The sequence below is a fragment of the Salvelinus namaycush genome, chromosome 20 (assembly GCF_016432855.1).
Source record: "Salvelinus namaycush isolate Seneca chromosome 20, SaNama_1.0, whole genome shotgun sequence".
NCBI lineage: Eukaryota > Metazoa > Chordata > Actinopteri > Salmoniformes > Salmonidae > Salvelinus > Salvelinus namaycush.
Window position 1 is genome coordinate 22,107,227 of NC_052326.1, and position 22,719 is coordinate 22,129,945.

At 44.8% G+C, this 22,719-nt stretch overlaps 2 protein-coding genes across 2 annotated transcripts in view; both read right to left on the bottom strand.

Moving 5' to 3' along the window:
• Positions 1 to 237: 237 nt before the first annotated feature.
• On the bottom strand, positions 238 to 2,839 carry LOC120064701 (kelch domain-containing protein 7A-like). Its single transcript, XM_039015322.1, has 3 exons — positions 2,827 to 2,839; positions 2,248 to 2,609; positions 238 to 2,043 (listed from the first exon to the last, which is right to left on the bottom strand). The coding sequence occupies exons 1-3, from the start codon at positions 2,837 to 2,839 to the stop codon at positions 238 to 240; spliced, it is 2,181 nt and encodes a 726-aa protein (XP_038871250.1).
• A 6,593-nt stretch (positions 2,840 to 9,432) lies between these two features.
• Positions 9,433 to 22,719, bottom strand: part of igsf21a (immunoglobin superfamily, member 21a) — a 279,462-nt gene continuing 266,175 nt past the window's right edge. Inside the window, exons 7-10 of the mRNA XM_039016801.1 lie at positions 22,142 to 22,227; positions 18,863 to 19,055; positions 10,881 to 10,919; positions 9,433 to 9,515 (exon numbers count right to left, since the gene is read on the bottom strand). Coding sequence (XP_038872729.1) covers positions 9,433 to 9,515; positions 10,881 to 10,919; positions 18,863 to 19,055; positions 22,142 to 22,227 — 401 coding nt within the window. The remainder of the gene's footprint in view (positions 9,516 to 10,880; positions 10,920 to 18,862; positions 19,056 to 22,141; positions 22,228 to 22,719) is intronic.

Below are 22,719 nucleotides of genomic sequence, written 5' to 3' on the forward strand. Positions count from 1 at the left end.
CAAAACACCTTCACAATACATAGAATTTCTATGGCAGTGTACCCTAAATAAATCTAAACAAGCCGTAATCGAATTACCATTAATGATGTTAATATTTTACTTTCATTGCCTCTGATTAAGACAGCTGTGCTTCTCAGTAGGATACACTCAGCTCTGAAAAATGGCCTTGGTGCACAAGTAAATTAGATAGTCCCTCACTGCTCTGTCCTTGTCTGTGCTGAGGAGAAGCATTCCTGGTTACACACTGGTCTGGTGAGCCTTCGTATCAGGAAGTGAGAGGACAAACGGGAAAAGGATGCCCTTGGCTCCAGAGAGGACACTCAAATCATCCGATACAAATCTTGGAGAGATCTCATCAGCCAGGAAGCTCATGGTGAACTGGTGGCTCATGCAGTAGATGGTGTCGTCCAAGGCGACACACTGGAAGGCGAGGCATTGGTCAAGGCGTTTGGTGCAGCACTCATACCATAGTCGTGCCACAGTGTGGTAGCGGTACACACTGATGCCTAGCTGCGGGCTGACATCAAAGCGATATAGGAAGTTCCTCACTCCCACTATCTCGGTGGTCCTCTCTTTGCTGCCCGTTATTGAGCTTTTCCTCCACACGTTGATATTTGGGTTGTAGCGCAACAGTGTGTATCTCAGTGTTCCTCCTAGAACAAAGAGCTCCCCGTTGCACACTGTGACATGATGGGCCACAGCAAATGTATCATTGGGCAGTGGGGCCACAAAAGTCCATCTGTCAGAGCGGGGGTCATAGCGCTCTACGGTAGACAGACACTCCCCTCCGATTGCATAGATGTAGCCCTGCAGGGCTGCCAGTTTGCAGTGGGGCCTGGACTCGTTCATAGGACTGATCTCTTTCCAAATTGATGTTACGGGGTTGTAGCAGAACACTCTCTTGGAAGGCTTCATCTCTCTATCTGCGCCCTGCTGGCAGCCCCCCACTGCTACAAATAAGTAGTTGTCCATAGTGCACATGGCACAGCCTTTGGAGATGACTTCCTGAGGGATGGGACACAGTGGGTGCCAGCTGTCTTTATAATCATCATAATAGTAGAGACCACTACATGGTATGTTGGTGACTCCCTGCTCCCTTTTTGTCCCTTGAGGGTTACTCCCCACCCAGTCCTGAGGGCCCATGTTGCCTGCCATTAGGAACTGCCTTCCTCTCATACGCTGTTTCTGGATCTCATCCTGATCGCCTGCTCTCAGCCTCCCATACAGACCTGGGTCCCTGAGGATCTGGAGGTAGTTGTCAGACATCACTCTAAGAGCTGACTGCTGCAGAGGGGCCTGCCCATGCTTCTTAGACAGCTCCACCTCCACGCAGTTGCCCAAATCAAACTTGGCCTTAAAGATCTCCAACTCTGAGCTGCCCATGATTTCTGGAGGCAGATTTATACATTTGGCCCCAGCTATGGTTTCTAGGCTGTGCTCCTCCCATGCACTGGGGTGCCTGGTGTCTGTGGTAGGACTGAGTGGGCTGACAGGGCTGGGATCCCCTGATGAAGAGGCCCGAGAGTGGGGCCTCAGTGGGGTTGAGGCTCTGGGTGTCAGAGGGGGGATCTGGAGCTCTGAATTTTCAGATGCTGTGAGGTAGCTGTCCTTGCGTATGAGTGCTCGCTTATTGGGAGATGTGGGCTCTGAACTAACTGGGGAGAACGGCCTCTGAACCAGTTCACGCATGATGGGGCTCAGGGACAAGGGAGGCTCAGTGAGGCTGCTGCCACATCTTCCAAACTCCACCGACTGTGAGTCCAGTGAATTCCCCTCAAACAGACCTAATATGGAGTCTGTGATGGAGTGCGAGGAAGATTCCACATAGTATTCATAAATCTTTCCTCGCACAACGCTCTGCTTCCCAGGTCCCTCCATCACGAGGTTGGCATCCTCCACTGTGATCTCTGCCTTTGAGAGGAAGGTGGAGTAGGCCCCATGCAGCCCCAGGTCTTGCCTCAGTTTCCTGCCTACACCCACACTGCCCTCCAGCCTCTGCAGAAAGCAAGGGGACAGACGGCCTGATGGGCTGGCCAGACCACTGTTTTTCGGATAAGGGAGTTTCAAGGTGGATCCAAACTTACAATTTCTGATCTTAATCTCAGCCTCTTCAACAAACCTGGGGGTATCTATCTCAGCCTCCTCAACAAACACAGGGAATTCTCCCTCCAACTCCAAGCTGTTGTCTTCCACATTTGATCCATCCTGCGGCGTAACCATTTCTTCAGTGTTTGCGAGCCGGCAAATATCTTTAGTCTGGGGCAATTCTCCTTCCCCTGTCCCTGTATTGGAGTTGTCAGGTGTCAGGTCATCCCTCACAGGGCTAATCTGTGAGTGGCCAGGCTGTTTGTCCCCATTGTTGCTGGAGTCATGTTTGGCTGTGCTTTGAGGCCGCAGTTCCATCTTGCAGTTCCGACAGATTCCATTGGGTGCTTCAGTGGGCCCGTCTGAAGGAGGCCTCACACAGAGCTGGGGTTTAGCTGCTGTACCCCTGGAGCTGTAGAATCTGTAAACCCAGGAGATGAGCAGCACAGCGGCCACGGAACACATCAGCCTCCCCAGCAGGTGCATGTCAAACTGGACACCCAGCAGGTCTGCTAAGGGTATATCTAAACGGACGAGTTGCCAAGTTTAACAACCTTTTTGTCTGGGTATTTCTTTTCAGTGCATCTTAGCCAATGGTAGCCTGCACCCTGCGTGCTGCAGAGATCTGATGAATGTGTCTGTTCTCTCTTCTCTCTCTGGACAACATGTAAACTGATACCTGCAGCAACACTATTTGCATCCCTCACTGGAGGGGTGGGGCAGCGGTCACGTTCTACTTGCAGCAGGTGATCATGTTTGCTCTGTCCTTCACTATGTAGAAAATAACATATTCATACTGGGATATTTTTTGACTCAACACAATATGAGTTTATGATGTTGTTTTCCTGAGTAAGTATTTAAGTGTTTTAACAACTTGGAAACTACTGTATATCACCACAAGGTTAAACATGGATTCAGACTATTTGTGCTGTTTAACCTAATGTTTGCATTATGTGTAGGAGTGGCCTGGATCATATGTCTCTATTGACATATCACACTCCCTCTCCAGTTAAACACATGGCAGGTTGCTATCTGCTGAGAACAGGGTTTGACTAAGGCGTGCGAAAGGCTGATTGGAGGCATTTGAGGCCATAATTACCAGGATACAGTTGTTTGCACAGGCAAAAGCCAATAGCAAATGTCTCTCACTATGCAACACACACTATACAACACATTGGTTTTGGCTCAGCTACAGAGGGAAAAGAGACCAGGGGTGATGTTCACATAAAATGTAACTATACATTTGGTAACACTTTATTTGGATAGTCCATCTGTACACTCTTAGAAAAAAAGGTGCTTTCTAGAACTTAAAAGGGCTCTCCCCACAGGATATATCTTCAAAGACCACTTTTTGGTTGCAGGTAGAACACTTTTGGTTCCAGGTAGAGCACTTCTGGGTTCCATGTAGAACCCTTTCTACAGAAGATTCTACATGGAACCAAAAATGGTTCTACCTGGAACCAAAAAGGTTTCTCCCTGGAACCATAAAGGGTTCTCCTATGGGGACAGCTGAAGAACCCTTTTGGAACCCTTTTTTCTAAGAGTGTAGATGATCTACAGAGTATCAATAACATTTCAAATAACTATCTACTAACCCTTATCCTAACCCTAAAATTGACCCTAACCCTAACCTTTATTCTAAACCTAACCCTAACTACCTTAGCAAACAGTTGCTTATCAACAGATAGTTTGTTGATAGTATGACAATCTGTAGAGCATCTACATATGGAAAATTCGGACTATCCAAATAATGTGTAACCATACATTGGTAATTTAAGCACAGACTTTTAGTTTAGAACAAAATGACCGTGTTAAAGTATTAATGATGTTGTCATTTCTATCACACTCCGATGAACACGTATTGTATCATGTAAGAGGGATGCAGTCAGACAACCGTCTGAGCCTCAATGCCAAAAAGGAGTGTTGACTGTATGACTCTGACAATATCATCCATATTTATAGACTGAATGGGCATACACACATACATCTCTGTCACGCTGGAGTCCTTTCGCTCAGTCACTGCAGTTGAGCTGTCAAATTTGAATTTGTGTTGCCGATAACGCTTGACTGAGGCCAGGGTCACAACAAAGAGCTGGTCCAGCAACGATGCAGTGACACTCAGGGAGACGTGTCACTCAGGTAGCCATTTGAACAGTGTCCTCTGTGACATAGACACTATTTGGCCATCTGATAGCATAGCTTCCAGAGGCCCGTAAAGGGATCTGGATTCAGCAGGCACGGTTAGTCGTGAATAATTCACTGGTGTGCCACAAAGGCAGCTCCTTCTCTTCTGTGCCTCCGCTGTCTCAGGTGTACCATTCAGGAGCACTGCAGAACAAAATGATTGCCAGCATGTGCAGTGTTGTGCGGAGACTTTCACCTCTTCCCCTCCTGTGATATCATATGGACAGGAAATGGGAAATGTAAACAGTTTAAACAGCCGTAACTATTTGAGGTGAACCATACTACTGCAAGCGTTATTCTTGGAGGATGGGTGGATTGTGTAATAGATTAAGATCATGAAAGGGAGGCTATGGGGAAGTGAACGCTGTGGCTACATGGCTAGCAGAGGACGAAATAACCTTAAGGTAATTCTGATTACAAGTTTAGCACTGAAGTATGAACAAACAAAGCAATTGACGTGTTAATGTAATTCAAGCAAATATATTTACCATACTCTATATTTTTTTCATTTGGTCTGAGCCCCTTTGAAAAAGCACTATGATGTACTCATGGAAAACTATTATTGCATACTTCACAAACATGATTACATTGGCAATCAGATATGCATGCCCTTCAAATAATGTGAACACAGCACAAATACATACTATAGAGCTAGGATGTCAAACAGTTTTCATAATTCAATGTGGTGTGCTTTAATTTGGTCTACTGTCTCTTTTATCATGGATGGCCTTCTGTCACGCCCTGACCTTAGAGATCCTTTTTATGTCTCTATTTTGGTTTGGTCAGGGCGTGAGTTGGGGTGGGCATTCTATGTTTTGTTTTCTATGATTTTCTATTTCTATGTTTTGGCCGGGTATGGTTCTCAATCAGGGACAGCTGTCTATCGTTGTCTCTGATTGGGAACCATACTTAGGTAGCCTTTTTTCCCACCTGTCTTTGTGGGAAGTTGACTTTTGTTTAGGGCACATAGCCTGTAGCTTCACGGTTAGTTTTTGTAGTGTTTGTTGTTTTGTTCGGCGTCATTTTTATCAATAAAGAGAAAATGTACGCTTACCACGCTGCACCTTGGTCCTCTTTTGTCGACAGCCATGACAGAACTTCCCACCACCAAAGGACCAAGCAGCGTAGTAGAGAGGACTCCTGGACATGGGAGGAGATCCTGGATGGTAAGGGACCCTGGAGGCAGGCTGGGGAGTATCGCCGTCCAACGGAGGAACTGGAGGCAGCTAAGGCGGAGCAGCAGCGTTATGAGGGAACAAGGCTGGCAAGGAAGCCCGAGAGGCAGCCCCCAAATAATTTTTGGGTGGGGGGTGGCACACGGGGAGTGTGGCTGAGTCAGGTTGGAGACCTGAGCCAACTCCCCGTGCTTACCGTGGCGAGCATGTGACTGGTCATGCCCCGTGCTATGGGGTGATGCTTACTGTGTCTCGGTTGAGCATTCACAGGCCGGTGTGCTCGGTGCCAGCGTCCCGCATTTCCCGGGTCGAAGTGGGCATCCAGCCAGAACGGGTTGTGCCAGCTCTGCGCTCGAGACCGCCAGTGTGCCTCCATTTTCTCCACGGCCCAGTGTATCTGGTGCCTCGGCCAAGGAAGAAGCCTCCTGTATGTCCCCAGCCTGGTGAGTCCTCTGCCTGCTCCCAGAGCCAGGCCTCCTGTGTGTTTCTCCACTCCAGAGACGGTCTCCAGCCCGGAGCCTCCAGAGACGTTCTCCAGCCCGAAGCCTCCAGAGACGGTCTCCAGCCCGGAGCCTCCAGAGACGGTCTCCAGCCCGGAGCCTCCAGAGACGGTCTCCAGCCCGGAGCCTCCAGAGACGGTCTCCAGCCTGGAGCCTCCAGAGACGGTCTCCAGCCCGGAGCCTCCAGCGACGGCCTCCAGTCCGAAGTCTTCAGCGAGGGTGCCCAGTCCGGGGCCCGCAGTGAGGGTGCCCAGTCCGGGGCCCGCAACGAGGGTCCCCAGTCCGGGGTCGGCGGCGAGGGTCCCCGCACCAGAGGTGCCACCAAAGTGGGGTGAGCCAGCGGTGGAGCGGGGTCTGCGTCCCGCACCTGAGCCGCCGCCGCGGATAGATGCCCACCCAGAGCCTCCCCTATAGGTTTTGCGGCCGGAGTCCGCACCTTTGAGGGGGGTACTGTCACACCCTGACCTTAGAGATCCTTTTTATGTCTCTATTTTTTCAACGATAGACAGCTGCCTCTGATTGGGAACCATACCCGGCCAACAAAGAAATAGACAAACTAGAATGCCCACCCAAATCACACCCTGACCTAAACAAATAGAGAAATAAAAAGGCTCTCTAAGGTCAGGGCGTGACAGTACCCCCCTCCAAAGGTGCGGACTCCGGCTGCAAAACCTGACACTATGAGGGAGGCTCCGGGTGGGCATCTAGCCTCAGTGGCAGCGCCAGTTCGGGGCGTAGACCCCGATCCGCTTGCTGATCCCTCCGCTTCCGTGGATTGTCGCCGGAGGAACCGGACCGTGGATCGTCGCAGGGGACTCCGGACCGTGGATCGTCGCCGGAGGCTCCGGACCGTGGATCGTCGCCGGAGGCTCCGGACCGTGGAACGTCGCCGGAAGCTCCGGACCGGGGACTGTCGCCGGACGCTCTGGACTGTGGAGGCAAACTGGAGGCCTGATGCGTGGAACCGGTACAGGTGGCATCGGGCTGATGACACGCACCTCAGGGCGAGTGCAGGGAGAAGGCACAGGACGTACTGGACTGTGGAGGCGCACTGGAGACACAGTACGTATGGCCGGCGCAGGATATACTGGGCCGTGGAGGCGCACTGGAGGTCTGGAGCATAGAGCTGGCACAACGCGTCCTGGCTGGATGCTCACTTTAGCCCGGCAAGTGCGGGGTGCTGGCACAGGACGCACTGGGCTGTGAAGGCGCACTGGCGACACAGTGCGTAGAGCCGGCGCAGGATATCCTAGACTGAGGAGGCGTACAGGAGACCAGGAGCGCTGAGCCGGCACAACCCGTCCTGGCTGGGTGCTCACTTTCGCACGGCAAGTGCGAGGAGCTGGCACAGAACGTACCGGGCGCACTGGAGACACATTGCGTATCTCCGCAAAACATGGTGCCTGACTGGTCCCACGCTCTTCACTGCGACTGTCTTGCTCCAGACACCAAACCATCCACTCTACTTCATCACTCCCCTCAACCATCTCACAATACTCTTCTTCGCTCTCAAACTCGCCCCTCGGCTCCGCCGACCAACCTGTGTGCTCCCCTTAAATTGTTTTTCGGGGCTGCCTCTCGGGCTTCCTTCGTGGTTGTGAACTTCGGAGTCGCCGTTGGTCCTCCTTCGCTGCCTCCGCTGCCTCCGCCTGCTTCCATGGCAGGGTCTTGTCCCCTGCCATAACCTCCTCTCAAGTCCATGATGTCCTCCACTCACTTTTCTCCCGGGCCCAGGATCCCTGCTCCTCCTGGCCACGCTGCTTGGTCCTTTGGTGGTGGGATCTTCTGTTACGTCCATTGTTAGAAGGAGACCAAGGTGCAGCGTGGTAGGCGTAGATTTTTATTTTATTAAAATGACACCGAAAAACAACAAAATACAAAAATGAACGTAACGCTAGGTGCAGTGCAGAAAGCAACTACACACAAACAAGATCCCACAACTGAAGGTGGGAAAAAGGGCTGCCTAAGTATGATCCCCAATCAGAGACAACGATAGACAGCTGCCTCTGATTGGGAACCATACCCGGCCAACAAAGAAATAGACAAACTAGAATGCCCACCCAAATCACACCCTGACCTAACCAGAAATAAAAAGGCTCTCTAAGGTCAGGGCGTGACAGGTAGGCCTATCTATCTTCCATAGTAAAGAGAGTAAGGCAGTTTACTATATGTAATTTAAAACACCCTCAGGTTGTAGAAGTAAAGTCAAGCCAGATTATTTGATAATCTCTCCATTTTAATACAGGTGATATGAAACAAATTTAACAACCCTGTTAGCACTCTGCTTCAGGTGAGCATCTTCCTGAAATGGTGGCTAACATGATCCTACTAGGAGATGTCGGTGGGAAGAGTTACATATTGTACATAATGCAATGTCACTTAAGTATGTAACAAGTAAATAACTTTACAGGCCAGTGACAATGAGATGCAGTGTTGACCACTGCAAAACACGAAAAGGAGAAAGAATGGTCAAACGTCACATGCACTACAAATCCAAAACGGCAGACATGATGTAGGATATTTGCATTGTTTTTTCTGTCCTCATTTTCAAACTTGTCACACAGATGTAGAGACTGAATGAATGGAATCAGAAGGCTGTAAACTGTTCTGTCCTGACAGCCTATAGGATTATCTCTTGAAACAGCGATAAAGGATGAGAAAATACAAACAAAGGCTGTGAGCTGCTGCAAACCCTCCCAACTCTTCACCAACCAATCCTAACCTGAACCCATAAAACCTCTTTGATTATCTTCAATATTTACACAGATGTACACAAAATACACTCAAAAAGGAGATTTTCCATTTTCTCTTTGCGTTTAGTCCTCTTGTACATTCCAAGCCATCCAAGAAAAGAAATACCTGTATAGTGATAAAAAAGAATGTGCTCATTGAGCGTTCACATTTGTTCCCAGTTGTTTATGTGTAGCTTAAAGACTGGGTACAACACAGCCCAGTGAATGGGACAACTGGTTGGCCCTCCCACACTGGTCGGTTCAGTGTCTCTCTTCACACTTGCAACATTTGAACATATCAAAACAAACCCAAATGCTTTTTATTTTCCTTTTTTAACAACTAATTTTATTGATCAACAGGCAGAGGTGTGACAAGAAACAAAAAGAAGGTGTGGTCGGGGGAAGGGGTATACTAGAGGTCGTTATTCTCATGTTCAGTAAGTTTTTTTCTTTATATTATAATCTTTGTTATTATTTCATTTCAAAAACAAAGTGGAGGCCCATCAGGTGGTGGCACTGGTTCCTGAAAGACTGATGCATGGAGGGCCGGTTGGATGACTGGAAAAGGCTTGCAGGACTGTGTGGTGTGGTTGTATGTGTGTCTGTTTGTGGTGTTGTGGTGTTTGGGCTTGTGGTATGTGTATGTGGTGTGTGTATGTGTGTTGGAAAGGCTTGGGATTGTTTGTGTGTGTGTGTCTCTGTGGGTCTACTGTGTGTTGTGTGTGTGTGTACAGAGTGTGTGTTGGCTGGGAGGGTTCACGTCAGTTCCACAGTCACTGTGAGGGCCAGGGACAGCACCATCCATATTAGTCCGACTACATCCATGCGAGGGGCTCCATCTGCAAGGGCCAGAAAAAGAGAGAAGAGTCAGATACAATCCCTATTTATAATTGCCAGTCACGAGACACACACACACAAAAAAGTTTTAAAAAAAAGAAGACAAAACAGACTTTAATCTCAATAAAAACACTGATTGGTCAGTTAGTTCTTGGTCAGGTCATAATTTCCTTTCTACGTAATAAAAATGAATGCAACCAAATCATGTACTGCCAGAGCAGATCTGGTCAGATATTATGTCCCGGTAAAGCCTTTCAAATCAAGGGCAATTGGAAATCCTGGCTCTCTGCTTTTATGTCAACCTAACCACATTCTCCACTGATGTTAATGATGCTAAACATGATATTCCTTCTAGAACTACAATTGTAATAGTCTTCCGCTTTCCGCTTGTTTAAGTAGGATTGCAATAAACAACTACTACGGGCCACTGCCCCACTTCCCATGCGTCTCTATACCTCAGTTAATTTCCATTATCATCAATATTCTAAAACATTTGTTAGGACAGCGAGAGGGTTGAAACTCTGACAGAGATGGATGGTGGCCCTTAAAAGGTATGTGGTTTGTTGCTGTTCTCTGCAGTGGCCTCTGTGCTGACTGACAGATAGGGTGGACTTCCCACACACACAGAGGGAGGAGTTGGCAGATCAGCCACTGAGCGATCAGACACGTGTGCGGCGATCTCTCGGGGCCATGTTCCACACCGATTTGACTTGCATGCGAGGCATATCTGCGCCTCGCTCTGCGATCGGTACCTTCCACGCTGACCTGATTCTGTCCTTGCTGTGGCAAACATGCTCCTGCCGGATCATTTGCATATTCAAATTTACATCCGTAAGATATGGCAAGCAAAGCAGCAGAGAGAGAGAGAGACTGAGAAAGAGAACCCTCATATCCCTCTGCGCTTTTTTTGACAATCCCTCATCTTAACATATGATAATTGGAGGCGCTGCAAATGAGGCCCCACAGTGAGGATGAAACAACCCTAATCTCACAGTTCTCACAAATGTATAAAAGTGGATAGTGACTGAAGGAGTATTGTATCTGAACATAGGGGGAGAGATTTCTGGTTCAATTGTTCTTATCTTTTTGGAGGAATTGTGTTGATGATAGAATGACAGACATGTGTTCACCTGTCGTCAGTTTGTCTATCCATCAAACCCTAACCAAGAAGTAGCTAGTAGCTAGTCATTTGTTACTGTCCCATTTTGGATACAGATTGCATGCTTGTCATCTCAAATGTATTCAAATACATCTTCAAAAATGTGTGAGAAAAACAACATTCAAACAAACAAAAAAGGAGAAATGCTCTTTAAAAGACTACAATATAAACTTTCTCTGTGAGTGGTCTTCATAGGTGCCATACTTACTGTTCGGATTCTGAGTGTTTTTCATCATTGCAGGATTTTCTGTTGAAAGAGATGAAGGGAAAACAGAGAGAGGGTAAACAGAAAGAGAGAGAGAGATATTGCTTTAACACTGTACAGCCATAATATGATACTATTCCACTAAAAACTTTGAGAGTGTAATGTTTACTGTTCATTTTTCATTGTTTATTTTACTTTTGTTTATTATCTATGTCACTTGCTTTGGCAATGTAAACATATGTTTCCCATGCCAATAATGCCCTTTGAATTGAATTGAATTGAGAGAGAGAGAGAGAGAGAGAGAGAGAGAGAGAGAGAGAGAGAGAGAGAGAGAGAGAGAGAGAGAGAGAGAGAGAGAGAGAGAGAGACAGAGACAGAGACAGAGACAGAGACAGAGAAAAGAAGTGAAGAGATGATGAGAAAATAGTGAGCTGACATGGGTAGGGGGTCTAATGAAGCTGAACTCTACGTTCCTTAAGCTCATGTTAAATGACATCCCCCTGGTGAGCCTGTATTAATAGAGCTGTGAACAATGGACTCTCTGGTAAGTTAGAGCAGCAGTTAGGTGGGGCAAGAGGGCAATAGCAGAAAAGAAACTGCTGATCTATTAGCATCCACATGCGATTTCCCTACTCAGTCCACAAAGACAGAGATAAATCAGTGTGTTTGTGACAGCCAGCCTCTTCACTGCTGAGTAAGACCTTTAACTTATTTGGGGTAGGGGACAGTATTTTCACGTCCGGATGAAAAGCGGGCCCAGAGTAAATGGCCTGCTACTCAGGCCCAGATTCTAGGATATGCATATTATTAGTAGATTTTGATAGAAAACACTCTGAAGTTTCTAAAACTGTTTGAATGATGTCTGTGAGTATAACAGAACTCATATGGCAGGCAAAAACCTGAGAAAAAATCCAACCAGGAAGTGGGAAATCTGAGGTTTGTAGGTTTTCAACTCATTCCTTATCCAAGATACAGTGGAAATTGGGTCATGTTGCACTTCCTAAGGCTTCCACTAGATGTCAACAGTCTTTAGAACCTTGTTTGATGCTTCTACTGTGAAGTGGGGGCGAATGAGAGGAGATTGAGTAAGGTCTCTCCCAGAGCTGGGAGCTGACCATGCGCTGACCATGCGCGTTCATGTGAGAGTTAGCTGCGTTCCATCACATTTCTGAAGACAAAGGAATTCTCCGGTTGGAACATTATTGAAGATTTATGTTAAAAACATCCTAAAGATTGATTCTATACATCGTTTGACATGTTTCTACGGACTGTAACGGAACTTTTTGGACTTTTCGTCCGAACTTTCCGCTGGACTTGCACGCGCGTCGTGAGTTTAGATTGTGTACTGAACGCGCGAACAACAAGGAAGAATTTGGACATAAATGATGGACATTATCGAACAAAACAAACATTTATTGTGGAACTGGGATTCCTGGGAGTGCATTCTGATGAAGATCATCAAAGGTAAATTAATATTTATAATGCTATTTCTGACTTATGTTGACTCCAACATGGCGGATATCTCTTTGGGTTAATTTGTCGTCTGAGCGCCGTACTCAGATTATTGCATGGTTTGCTTTTTCCGTAAAGTTTTTTTAAAATCTGACACAGCGGTTGCATTAGGGAGAAGTGGATCTAAAATTCAATGTGTAACACTTGTATTTTTATCAACATTTATGATGACTATTTCTGTAAATTGATGTGGCTCTCTGCAAAATCACCGGATGTTTTGGAACTACTTAACATAACGTGCCCATGTAAACTGAGATTTATGGATATAAATATGAACTTTACCAAACAAAACATACATGTATTGTGTAACATAAAGTCCTATGAGTGTCATTTGATGAAGATCATCAAAGGTTAGTGATTAATTTTATCTATATTTCTGCTTTTTGTGACTCCTCTCTTTGGTTGGAAAAATGGCTGTGTTTTTCTGTGAATTGGCACTCACCTAACATAATCGTTTGGTTTGCTTTCGTTGTAAAGCCTATTTGAAATTGGACACTGTGGCTGGATTTACAACAAGTGTATCTTTAAAATGGTGTAAAATACATGTATGTTTGAGGAATTTTAATTATGGTGGTAGGCCTGATCACTGGAAAGATGAAACGGCCAGGACAACAACCTCTCCCTCAACATCAGCAAGACAAAGGAGCTGATCATGGACTACAGTAAACGGGGTGCCGAGCACACCCCCAATTTACATCGCCGGGGCTGTAGTGCAGCGGGTCGAGAGCTTGCTTCCAAACAGCCACAAGAGCATTAGTGAGGTTGGGCACTGATTTTCAACCTCATTTTCATTTCAATTCATCCCGAAGGTGTTCGATGGAGTTGAGGTCAGGGCTCTGTGCAAGCCAGTCAAGTTCTTAAACACCGATCTTGACAAACCATTTCTGTATGGACCTCGCTTTGTGCACGGGGGAATTATCATGCTGAAACAGGAATGGGCCTTCCCAAAACTGTTGCCACAAAGTTGGAGGCACAGAATCATCGAGAATGTCATTGTATGCTGTAGCGTTAAGGCTTAAGAGGGTGTGAACGATGCTGAATGTCAAACCTCACATGCACTACAACTCCAAAATGGCAGACATACTGTAATGTAGGATATTTGTAAACTATTTCACATTTTTCTACATAAGACCGAATCGAGGTGGTCGGTCACATATATTTTTTACATTGTCAAAAAGTAGAGACTCAGATCTACAAAATGGTATATCATACACTGCATTTTCGAAGAACAATGGGGAAGTAATTCTGCTTTGAAAGTTGATAAACTTGTAAACGCATTTTGATAAAAAAATTATAATAATTACGTTCAAACGGCTCTCCTGTGAAGTCGTGACTTGTGACATACGCCTAGTTTCCTGAAACCCGTCACATATATAGTGTATCATGTTCAGACACACCAACACAGTCGTGAAGAGGGCACAACAACGTCTTTTCCCCCTCAAGATGGTTTAGCATGGGTACTCAGATCCTCAAAATGTTGTACAGCTTCACCATTGGGACCATCTTGACTGGCTGTATCATCGCTTGGTATGGCAACTGCTTGGCATCTGACCACAAGGCCAAACAGAGGGTTGTGCGTACGGCTCAGTACATCACTGGGGCCGAGCTCCCTGCCATCCAGGAGCTCTATACCAGGGGATGTCAGAAGAAGGCCCTAAAAATTGTCAAAGACTCCAGCCACCCAAGTCATAGACTGCTCTCTCTGCTACCGAACAGCAAGTGGTACAGATGCAAGTCTGGAACCAACAGGACCCCGAACAGCTTCTACCCCAAGCCATATCACTGCTAAATAGTTAGTTCCATACAACGTATGTGACTTACTCTGTGTGCAATACTAGTGTTTAACATGATTTTTTAATGACTACCTCATCTCTGTACCCCACACATACAATTATCTGAAAGGTCCCTTTGTCTAGCAATGAATATCAAGCACAGATTCAACCACAGAGACCAGGGAGGTTTTCCAATGCCTCGCAAAGAAGGGCACCTATTGGTAGAAAATAAAAAACGCAGACACTGAATATCCCTTTGAGCATGGTGTAGTTATTAATTACACTTTGGATGGTGTATCAATACACCCAGTCAGTACAAAGATACAGGCGTCTTTCCTAACTCAGTTGCCGGAAAGGAAGGAGACCCCTCAGGGATTTCACCATGAGGCCAATGGTGACTTTAAAACAGTTACAGAGTTTAATGAGTGTGATAGGAGAAACCTGAGGATGGATCAACAACATTGTAGTTACTGCACAATACTAACATAATTGACAGAGTGAAAGAAGTAAGCGTGTACAGTATAAAACTATTCCAAAACATGCATCCTGTTTGCAACAAGGCACGAAAGAAATACTGCAAAAAGCTATTAACTTTTTGTCCTGAATACAAAAGTGTTATGTTTGTGGCAAATCCAATACAACACATTACTGAGTACCACTCCATATATTCAAGCATTCAAGCATAGACACTGGCAAATTAATTCACCTTTCAGCAGGGCAATAACACAAGGCCAAATCTACACTGGAGTTGCTTTCCAAAAAGACAGTGAATGTTCCTGAGTGGCCGAGTTACAGTTTTGACTTAACTCTACTTGAAAATCTATGGCACGACCTGACAATGGTTGTCTAGCAATGAACAACAACCAATTTGACAGAGCTTGAATACTTTTTAAAATAATAATTGGCAAATGTTGCACAATCCAGGTGTGGAAAGCTCTTAGAGACTTACCTTGGAAGACTCACAGCTGTAATCGCTGCCAAAGGTGCTTCTACATAGTATTGACTCAGGGGTGTGGATAATTATGGAAATGAGATATTTCTGGTTTTCAATTTCAATACATTTGCAAACATTTCTAAAACCATGTTTTGACTGTCATTATGAGGTATTGTGGGTAGATGGGTGAAAAAAAATAATATTGAATACATTTTGAATTCAGGCTGTAACACAACAAAATGTGAAATACGTCAAGTGGTATGAATACTTTCTGAAGACACTGTATGTACATATCTTCCTCAATTACATCATACCCCTGCACATAAACTCGATACTGGAACCCCATGTATATAGCCAAGTTATCGTTACTCATTGTGTATTTATTATTACTATTATTATTACATATTATTACTTTTTGTATTATTTATCCATTTTCTTTCTCTCTGTATTGTTGGAAAAGGCCTATAAGTAAGCATTTCACTGTTAGTCTACACCTGTTGTTTACGAAGCTTGTGACAAATAACATTTGATTTGATGAGTCACTTCAGTGTAATCACCTAGGGTGCGTGGATATGTTCATGATCAAGATATGAGTACTGCTTTCTGCCAGAGGAGAGTCTCAATAGCATGCCATCCTTATACTCTGTTATACCTGATGATGTATAATGAACAGTTTGCCAAGAGAGCAGAGCTCCAAATATCCACTCTGCCCCTGGAGAGAGAACATACTGGTTGAATCAACGTTGTTTCCATGTCATTGTTAAATGAAGTTACACCGAAGTAATGTGGAATAGATGTCGAATTGACGTCTCTGCCCAGTGGGAAGTGTCCCATTTCAAGGCCGCGGGGGACGGTTTCAAGGTCACTCAATCACCATTCTGCTCCTCTAAACATGAGTGGAAGCCATCTACACTAGGACAGAGACATAGACACACAGACAGCCAACATTCTGCACGTAGCATCAGGGTGTTAAATAGGCATTAGTATTCTTTCTACCAAAACGCTCCCAAAGGTAACACCTTCCCAAAGTGGCAGTTTCCCTACCATATTTTTTAAACATTGCTCACTGGAGGATGTCAGGGTGCGGATTTATCAAATGATGGACAGAGAATTTGTTAATGGCAGTGGAGGCAGATTCCTGTGCGGAATGGCCTTCTCTGCTGAATGGACCTGAGCTGATTTACCCTCTGATTGTCCTGCGGCAGCTACACACATGTCCTGTGCATATGTTAACCCTGGAAACTAGCCCTGGAACATAACAACAGAGTTAGGCTCCAATATATATATATATATATACAGTGGGGAGAACAAGTATTTGACACACTGCCGATTTTGCAGGTTTTCCTACTTACAAAGCATGTAGAGGTCTGTCATTTTTTATCACAGGTACACTTCAACTGTGAGAGACGGAATCTAAAACAAAAATCACATTGTATGATTTTTAAGTAATTAATTTGCATTTTATTGTATGACATAAGTATTTGATACATCAGAAAAGCAGAACTTATATTTGGTACAGAAACCTTTGTTTGCAATTACAGAGATCATACGTTTCCTGTAGTTCTTGACCAGGTTTGCACACACTGCAGCAGGGATTTTGGCCCACTCCTCCATACAGACCTTCTCCAGATCCTTCAGGTTTCGGGCCTGTCGCTGGGCAATACGGACTTTCAGCTCCCTCCAAACATTTTCTATTGGGTTCAGGTCTGGAAACTGGCTAGGCCACTCCAGGACTTTGAGATGCTTCTTACGGAGCCACTCCTTAGTTGCCCTGGCTGTGTGTTTCGGGTCGTTGTCATGCTGGAAGACCCAGCCACGACCCATCTTCAATGCTCTTACTGAGGGAAGGAGGTTGTTGGCCAAGATCTCGCGATACGTGGCCCCATCCATCCTCCCCTCAATACGGTGCAGTCGTCCTGTCCCCTTTGCAGAAAAGCATCCCCAAAGAATGATGTTTCCACCTCCATGCTTCACGGTTGGGATGGTGTTCTTGGGGTTGTACTCATCCTTCTTCTTCCTCCAAACACGGCGAGTGGAGTTTAGACCAAAAAGCTCAATTTTTGTCTCATCAGACCACATGACCTTCTCCCATTCCTCCTATGGATCATCCAGATGGTCATTAGCAATCTTCAGACGGGCCTGGACATGCGCTGGCTTGAGCAGGGGGACCTTGCGTGCGCTGCAGGATTTTAATCCATGACGGCGTAGTGTGTTACTAATGGTTTTCTTTGAGACTGTGGTCCCAGCGCTCTTCAGGTCATTGACCAGGTCCTGCCGTGTAGTTCTGGGCTGATCCCTCACCTTCCTCATGATCATTGATGCCCCACGAGGTGAGATCTTGCATGGAGCCCCAGACCAAGGGTGATTGACCGTCATCTTGAACTTCTTCCATTTTCGAATAATTGCGCCAACAGTTGTTGCCTTCTCACCAAGCTGCTTGCCTATTGTCTTGTAGCCCATCCCAGCCTTGTGCAGGTCTACAATTTTATCCCTGATGTCCTTACACAGCTCTCTGGTCTTGGCCATTGTGGAGAGGTTGGAGTCTGTTTGATTGAGTGTGTGGACAGGTGTCTTTTATACAGGTAACGAGTTCAAACAGGTGCAGTTAATACAGGTAATGAGTGGAGAACAGGAGGGCTTCTTAAAGAAAAACTAACAGGTCTGTGAGAGCCGGAATTCTTACTGGTTGGTAGGTGATCAAATACTTATGTCATGCAATAAAATGCAAATTAATTACAATGTGATTTTCTGGATTTTTGTTTTAGATTCCGTCTCTCACAGTTGAAGTGTACCTATGATAAAGTTTACAGACCTCTACATGCTTTGTAAGTAGGAAACCTGCAAAATCAGCAGTGTATCAAATACTTGTTCTCCCCACTATATATATATATATATATATATATATATATATATATATATATATATATATATATATCAATTCCAACTCTTGCATGGCAGTTATCTCTAACATGAGAGTAGATAATATATAATACAGGGGAGAAGACCTTCATCCTCGTTGCAGCGGTTTTGATTAAAACAGAGCAGCCATGATTGACAGGCCTCTGATGAAGTTCTCCCGCAGGATGCTGTCATTCCACAGGGCCCAAGGGTAAACACACCAGGGCAGCAGGACATACAGCAGTAATAGAGTCAGCAAGCAAGCCAACTCCCACATCAACTAAATCAAACTCAGGACTTTGGAACTGCGATAAATAGCAGCACATCATGAAAAGACTGATCTAGCTTGCTCAAGGTGGGTCGTTGAACAAAGAGATGACACTGTCAACAACAAAGATCATTTATTCTATTATGGGCCTTTCATGTGATTATTAGTAGTCAGTGTTGGAGAGAATGGATACATTACATGCTGCTTGTGGGATTCCCATGGCTGTTGGATTTCTACTCACCCACATGAGGGGCATTACTCACTTGCATAAATCAGGCTTTGTACTAGAGGCATTGCTGAGTCATTTAGTGATACAATCACTTATTACTCATGCACTTAGTTCGCATTGATAATTAATATCTAAAAATGGGCACATAAATATATATTTTTTACATAAATGCATTGCTTAATACTTCAGAGTATGTGGATGCATAATATTAACAGTTGAAACACAAATTTAATGGTGTTTGAAATTTGAATGAGGATATTCCTTTGACTAGTGGGAATACAACATACCATGAACAAGAACAAGTACTACATTTGTGATTCTCTGCAATGCCCTCTAGGATGACAGAATATGGTAATGAGTTTGGACACATACCAAAGACGATGAGGCGAGTGTGCGTGTCCGTGGAGCCCAGAGGATTCTGGGCCGTGCAGCGGTACATGGAGCCGTTGAGTTCGGCTGGCACTCGCTCCAGAATCAGCTCCTTCCCATCCCGCTCGGCACTCCCGTCAAGCAGACGGCCCCCGACCCGGGTCCAGGTGAAGAGGGGCTCAGGGAACACCTCATTCTATTAACAGACCACCCCAGTGTGTGTGAAGGAGGGTTGGACAAGAGGGGGAAAAGTTTAAGTCCCAGTCAAGAGATTAAGAGCAAAGGCTACATGAATAATACAAGCTCAATTCCCCCCTAATGCAATGGTACATTAGCAGTATGAATTAATAATCAACACTACATACTGACGCCACACACACACTCACACAAACACACTTTTAAAATCACCACAGACGCTGCTGCTGACTATTATCTATCCTGTTGCCTAGTCACTTACTACTACTATATGTACATACAGTAGCTACCTCAATTACCTCATTCCCCTGCACATCGACTCAGTACTGGTACTCCCTGTATATAGCCTTGTTATTTTTACTCCTTATTGTTATTCGTTATTTACTATGTATTTATTCCTGTGTTACCATTTTTTAAATTTGTTTTAATCTTTATTTTTTAATCTTTATCTTTTGCTCTGCATTGTTGGGAAAAGGACCCCTAAGTAAGCATTTCACTGTTAGTCTACACCTACGAAGCATGTGACAAATAAATATGATTTGATTTACATTTACAAATGTTTTCAGATTCTCATGCCTCTCAAGAAATTTCCCAGTTTCAAAATATTCCCCTTTTCAAAATGTCATATAATTCTCCCTCTGAGGGAAGAAGCCTTCCTGCTGTACTCCTCTGGATGTCTTTTCTGCCATCTGCTGGATACAGACATGTTATTAAAATCAAGACAGCTGGAGAACATGTCAGTAGGGAAGGAGAGGGCGTTTAGTAGTAAAGTGCAATGAGGGGTTGTGGCGCTCAAATGTTATTCAAAGGGAACAACACACCATCAGGAATTATGATCACTTCACACATTGTCAAAGAAGGATAGGCGTTTCTTCTGTTTCTGTGAATCCAGCTAGGGAACCCAGTTTCATCTAGTTTATACTGCAGGGCTGAGGGCCAAGTATGTTGCTGTCATACATCTTGAGCGAAAGGCCAGAAAAAGATAGATGTCTATTCCTGAAGTGTGATGCAACAGAATGAAATTCCATTGAGATAAACTATTGCTAATCTGACTAGATTTTCTTTTACCATTTTGAAATGTGACCTCCCAGCCCTTTTAAAGGCCCAATGCAACCGTGTTTATCTCAATATCAAATAATTTCAGGGTAACAATTAAGTACATTACTGTGATTATTTTTTATCAAAATGGTCAAAAACAAACAAAAAATTGCTTATTAGCAAGAGCAGTTTCTCAAGCAAGAATTTAGCTAGGACTGTTTGAAAGTGGTCTGAGTGGGGAGTGGAAAACTGAAAACTAGCTGTTATAGGCAGAAGTTTGAAACTCTCTTTCTTATTGGTCTATTAACTAATTTACCGCCTTGTGACGTCACCAGGCAGGCCAAAACTCCATCCCACCAAAACAGGCTGACATTTCAGGTGGTCTTTTCAAACAGCTCGCACACTACAAGGACATTATTATCATTTCACAATTGAAAATGTATATAAACACAGATAAATCACATTTTTGACTGCACAGGGCCTTAAAGAAAATACCACGACTTGACTCTTGTCACTGTGTGACCCATACTGTAGAAATGCTTTAATGAACTGAATGTATGCCTTAAGGAGCTGGTGTGTCATCATTCTGACTAAGCTAGTGTGATTTGTGTAACCTTTAAAAATGACTGCCCTGAAAAGAGTTCTGAAACCAAAGAATTCACATGGTGAAATGAAAGTAGTTTGTTGATCAGGGACAGTCATGGCATAAGGTTATATCAAGATAAAAAACATGAAAGGTCCTATCACATATCCCCAACGGCATTACAGAGCCTAAATGAAAAAGACAGCTCCAATAAAAGCATCAGGGCCTTTCTTATCTTCATATGGATTAATACAGAGTGGGGACAAAGCATATCAAGTGGAAAGAAAACTAAAAGCCTACCCTGTGTGATTATGTATAATTCTGATATTATAAACCGTAGGGGATACTGATATCTTTTTTATCACACTATGAGAAGGCAAGAGAGGTATATGTCTTAGCACTAAATCATATCTACTAGTGAAACCCTAGAGCCTTGGTCCAGTGAAGGATAAGGGAGATTTTCTTTGGGATGAATCTCCATGCACAGATGTTTGTTTCCGAAGGGCCCAATTGGCTGTATGTCCCAGTCAAGCCTGTTTATAGTGACCATTCTTAACACTATTCAAAGGAGATCTTCAAATAATATGACATTAGTGGGTGGAGATAGTCATATACATCTGCCCAGACTCTAAACTGCTACACTAAACCTAAGGCACCGAATAAGTGCCATTATTAGATTGAAAGTAGCAAACCAGAATAAAGCAATGAAAAACAAACACTTTATAAAAACACAGTGCTATCATGCCCAGAAATTCATGAAGCAGTGCATGAAAAGTAACAAAGGTGATTGGTGTGCTGGTCCATTAGCATGGCCTATCAGAATTTGCCTTGCACTCTCCACCTGGCTGGCTCTAGCAGGCAGCGCCAACACTGTGTCATCCCTATTCCTGTCACTGAGATGGGGATCAGCTACTACTGGAAACATATCATTTTTGGGGGCAGAGGATGATAGTTACACAAGAACAATCTCCTGACTGGAATGCTCTAGCAGGTACAAACCCGAACTCTGCTCTGCTGAGCAATCCTCTAACAGCTAGCTTGAGATGCATGCCTTAAGGAGATAGACTTAAGAAAATAAAAAACATCAGAGAATTGGAGCTATCCATAAACAAACAGATTTTGAATGGGTTATTTATTTTTCATTGAAATAGTTTATTGCCTTGAGGCATAGTCAGAACCCAACAGTGAAAAAATAAATGTGAGAAGATAAAACAATTCCCCAAAAATTCTAACACGTCACTTTTTCCAATAGTGCACTTATGATTTTTTCCAAACAAGAAACAGTATGCTAGCCTTAGACCGAGAAGACGTATGGTATATCCCTCACCCTGTAAGAATGGTCACTATATCAGAAAACTCGACAGGCTTAACTGCACATCTCCCCTGTCCCCTCCTATCCCAAACTGAACATGGCCCTCCGGTTTCATAAACCCCCATGCACTTACCCCAGGAACCCCAGCGCCTACCTGGAATCCTTGCACGGTGATGCGCACCGTATCCCCTACCTTTGCCCTGGTGGGGGTCATGAAAAGCTTGGGGCCCTTAGGAGCCGCTGGGAGAGAGAGAGAAAGAGAAAGAAAAGAGAAAAGAAGAGAAAAGAAGTGTCAACCCAGTGGCATGTCAAGTAAATACAGGAGGCACCTATTTTGTTTGGAGGGAAGAAGGGGAGAGCGAGGCGAATACAATTTCCTGTCAATTAAGGTCATGGTGCGAGAGGGTTGGGACCTCCATGTCCTTTCATCCACAGCTAGGGCCACTGCAGATTTATTACCCCTTGGAGAGAGAGGGGACTAAATTGGATAGACAGTCATTACTGGAGGAGAATGGGAGTGCACCAGTAGGAGTGTGGTGGCAGCGAGAGAACTAATTCCCTTGTCTTAGCACAGACGGAGCCCCCAGATGGTATCCATTAGGTTAATACTGAAACAATGGGAGTTTCAGGAGAAGGGACAGGGAAGCTTTCATTTTGTTCACTTTCAGAGGGGCCTATATGGATTATGTATGGAGCAGAGATTGAATGAAGACGTTGAATGATTTGCATATG